Source organism: Gymnoscopelus braueri (genome assembly GCF_963280865.1).
Source record: "Gymnoscopelus braueri genome assembly, chromosome: 24".
In the NCBI taxonomy this organism is placed as follows: Eukaryota; Metazoa; Chordata; class Actinopteri; order Myctophiformes; family Myctophidae; genus Gymnoscopelus; species Gymnoscopelus braueri.
Window position 1 is genome coordinate 2,725,902 of NC_137626.1, and position 2,500 is coordinate 2,728,401.

Below are 2,500 nucleotides of genomic sequence, written 5' to 3' on the forward strand. Positions count from 1 at the left end.
AACACACAGAAATACTGTGACCCCTGATTCATGTGTGAAACACACAGAAATACTGTGACTCCTGATTCATGTGTGAAACACACAGAAATACTGTGACTCCTGATTCATGTGTGAAACACACAGAAATACTGTGACTCCTGATTCATGTGTGAAACACATAGAAACTCTCATCCTGATTCTGAACTGTCCACAGCCCTCCCCTGAGACACAGAATGAGTAGACAGAAATGGTGTCATCTTATAATGAGCATAATTAGTGAGGACCAATTATATGAAAATAAGGTTGAAATGAATGAAATGCTCATTTAAACACTTACATGAAACTGATAAACACTCATCTGAAATTCATAAAAAAAACATCTGAACCTGACAATCTCGCACACACCTGCCATGGTGACTAACCCATTTGAAACAGTGACAAACATGATCGAAACTGTGATAAACATCATTTTACAACAATAAAAACCTACAATTCTGAATATTTTTGACCCATGTCTCATCTTTGGATAGGTCCACATAATAAATAATAAACAAAAAACACTATCAAACCAGAGACATATAAACAAAAAAAAGATAATATTTTTCATAGTTCATATTGTGTTACTTTGGATAGTTGTATTGTCAACTAAAACATGAAAGCGTCTCATTCTAAATGACTTTACAAATCAGGTGTATTTATTTTTTGTGTCGTTGTTAAATGAAAGGATGGCGCCACCTACTGGTCACGGCTACGTGTCGGTTGGCTTTCCCCTCGTCAATGACATCCATCACTTCCTCTGGACTGGACACGAAGCGCTCCGTACAGCCCTGACACACAATGTGGTTATTACAACCAAGACACGTAGGTTTTATGACTCGTTAATTAAAATCATATAAAAACACATGCTTCTTGATTATTCACTTAAACAAAAAAGTAATGTATAAATATTTGCTAGGATAATAATCAATAGTTGCAGGCCTAGAGCTTTACCAGTGGACATATCCTCCTGAAAGCCAGCCTATCATTTCATAAGCCTAACCATAACCCTAACCCTAACCCTAACCCTAACCATAACCCTAACCCTAACCCGATAATTTATGATTCTGTCCCTATCGGTACATAACTTGAACGGCGCTGAGTCGGCTCTAGTTGACTTCGCAACGTTCGGCGCGGCGACTCGCTCGCGGTGCCTCTCTTTGCTCAAGTTCACAAGAGACGGCGCGCCTCCGTCATTCTGTTTTTTTGCCTAACTACTCACTAACTTAATAGTTAGTATAGTTTTAACCTTTTTAGTTACTTTTAATAAAGTTGTTTTTATATCTGCTCTGTAAAGCGACTTTGAGTACCTAGAAAAGCGCTATATAAATCGTATGTAGTATAGACTAGACCCCCTCTTATACCTCCTCACCCACACCCACCCCTCGCTATAGGATAGCAGGTAAAGGATACCAGGTAAACAATGAACCTAGCGTCTGTTTAAATCTATCTAAATGACCTTCGGTCACATGAAAACAAAGTAATATCCTACCTTGACGTATGGAACCCGGTGTTTGTCCTCGTGGACGGCCAGGTTGGTCTTTGACACTGGAAATGAACAAGAGAACATTCAACCATCATTACTGTCTCTCAGTGCTGCCCAGAGCAACCAAACAAACGCAAACCTTTCTCAAACTCCACTCGATATGAGACAATCGTTGTTATTTTTGTATCGGTAATGTTCACAGAGGTTGGTTAAATGATACACTGCAAAATCCTTAGTGTCAGTTTAACCACTTTCAACATGGTGTCCCTACTGTATGTTGGGCATGTGATTGTAGGCAGAATGTGAGAAATGGCCAAATATTTGTAAGAAATCGTCTACATTGTTGACATTGCCATAACTGGTCAGAAATGGTCAAAAAATAGCAAAGGAAATAGCAGATCTACAATCTCAATACAAACCAGATCCTGTAGAGCTTTTTGAAACAGGGTATAAGAGTGGTTCTCAATCATATCAAAATATCATATCAATCAATATATCATATCAATATCACAATGTTTCAATACAAGAAAACGTCTTACCATCTAACAAGTCTCTGATCTTGTCCAGGTAGATTTCAAAATAAGAGACCTGTAAACATTGAATTGAATTATAGGCACCTCAACTTAATCAACACGTCTTTTAATAACAGAGCAGCTTACATTGTTTTTCCCAGCTTTGCTTTGAGTAGCTTGTCATCAAATGTAAAAGCGACATCAATGTAGATTGAATTACAGTTTTTTAATGTATTATTTTACTCCCTGATCTTAATTGCTTTGTTTGTGTGTTGTTACCTTGATGTGGAACTCCAGGTTCTCGTCCATGGCGTAGATGTGATCGAAGATGTCATGAGCGATACGAGGAATGATCCCCATCAGCTGAGAGTCGTGAAGTTTACCCTGAAACACAGTTTAAACACATTAAGACTTGAGGCCGATTCTACAAATGTCTTCTACATCAACAACAGTTTTCTGAAAAAACTATATGTTGCTATAATATCAG

The 2,500-nt window shown here is 38.0% G+C and overlaps 1 protein-coding gene across 1 annotated transcript in view; it reads right to left on the minus strand.

Moving 5' to 3' along the window:
• The window catches only part of LOC308080228 (uncharacterized protein), a gene marked incomplete at both ends in the record, with an annotated part of 33,244 nt that overhangs the window by 24,131 nt on the left and 6,613 nt on the right, over positions 1 to 2,500 (minus strand). Inside the window, 4 exons of the mRNA XM_080422004.1 lie at positions 719 to 806; positions 1,508 to 1,563; positions 2,041 to 2,089; positions 2,293 to 2,397. Of these exons, the coding sequence (XP_080278130.1) occupies positions 719 to 806; positions 1,508 to 1,563; positions 2,041 to 2,089; positions 2,293 to 2,397 (298 nt within the window). The remainder of the gene's footprint in view (positions 1 to 718; positions 807 to 1,507; positions 1,564 to 2,040; positions 2,090 to 2,292; positions 2,398 to 2,500) is intronic.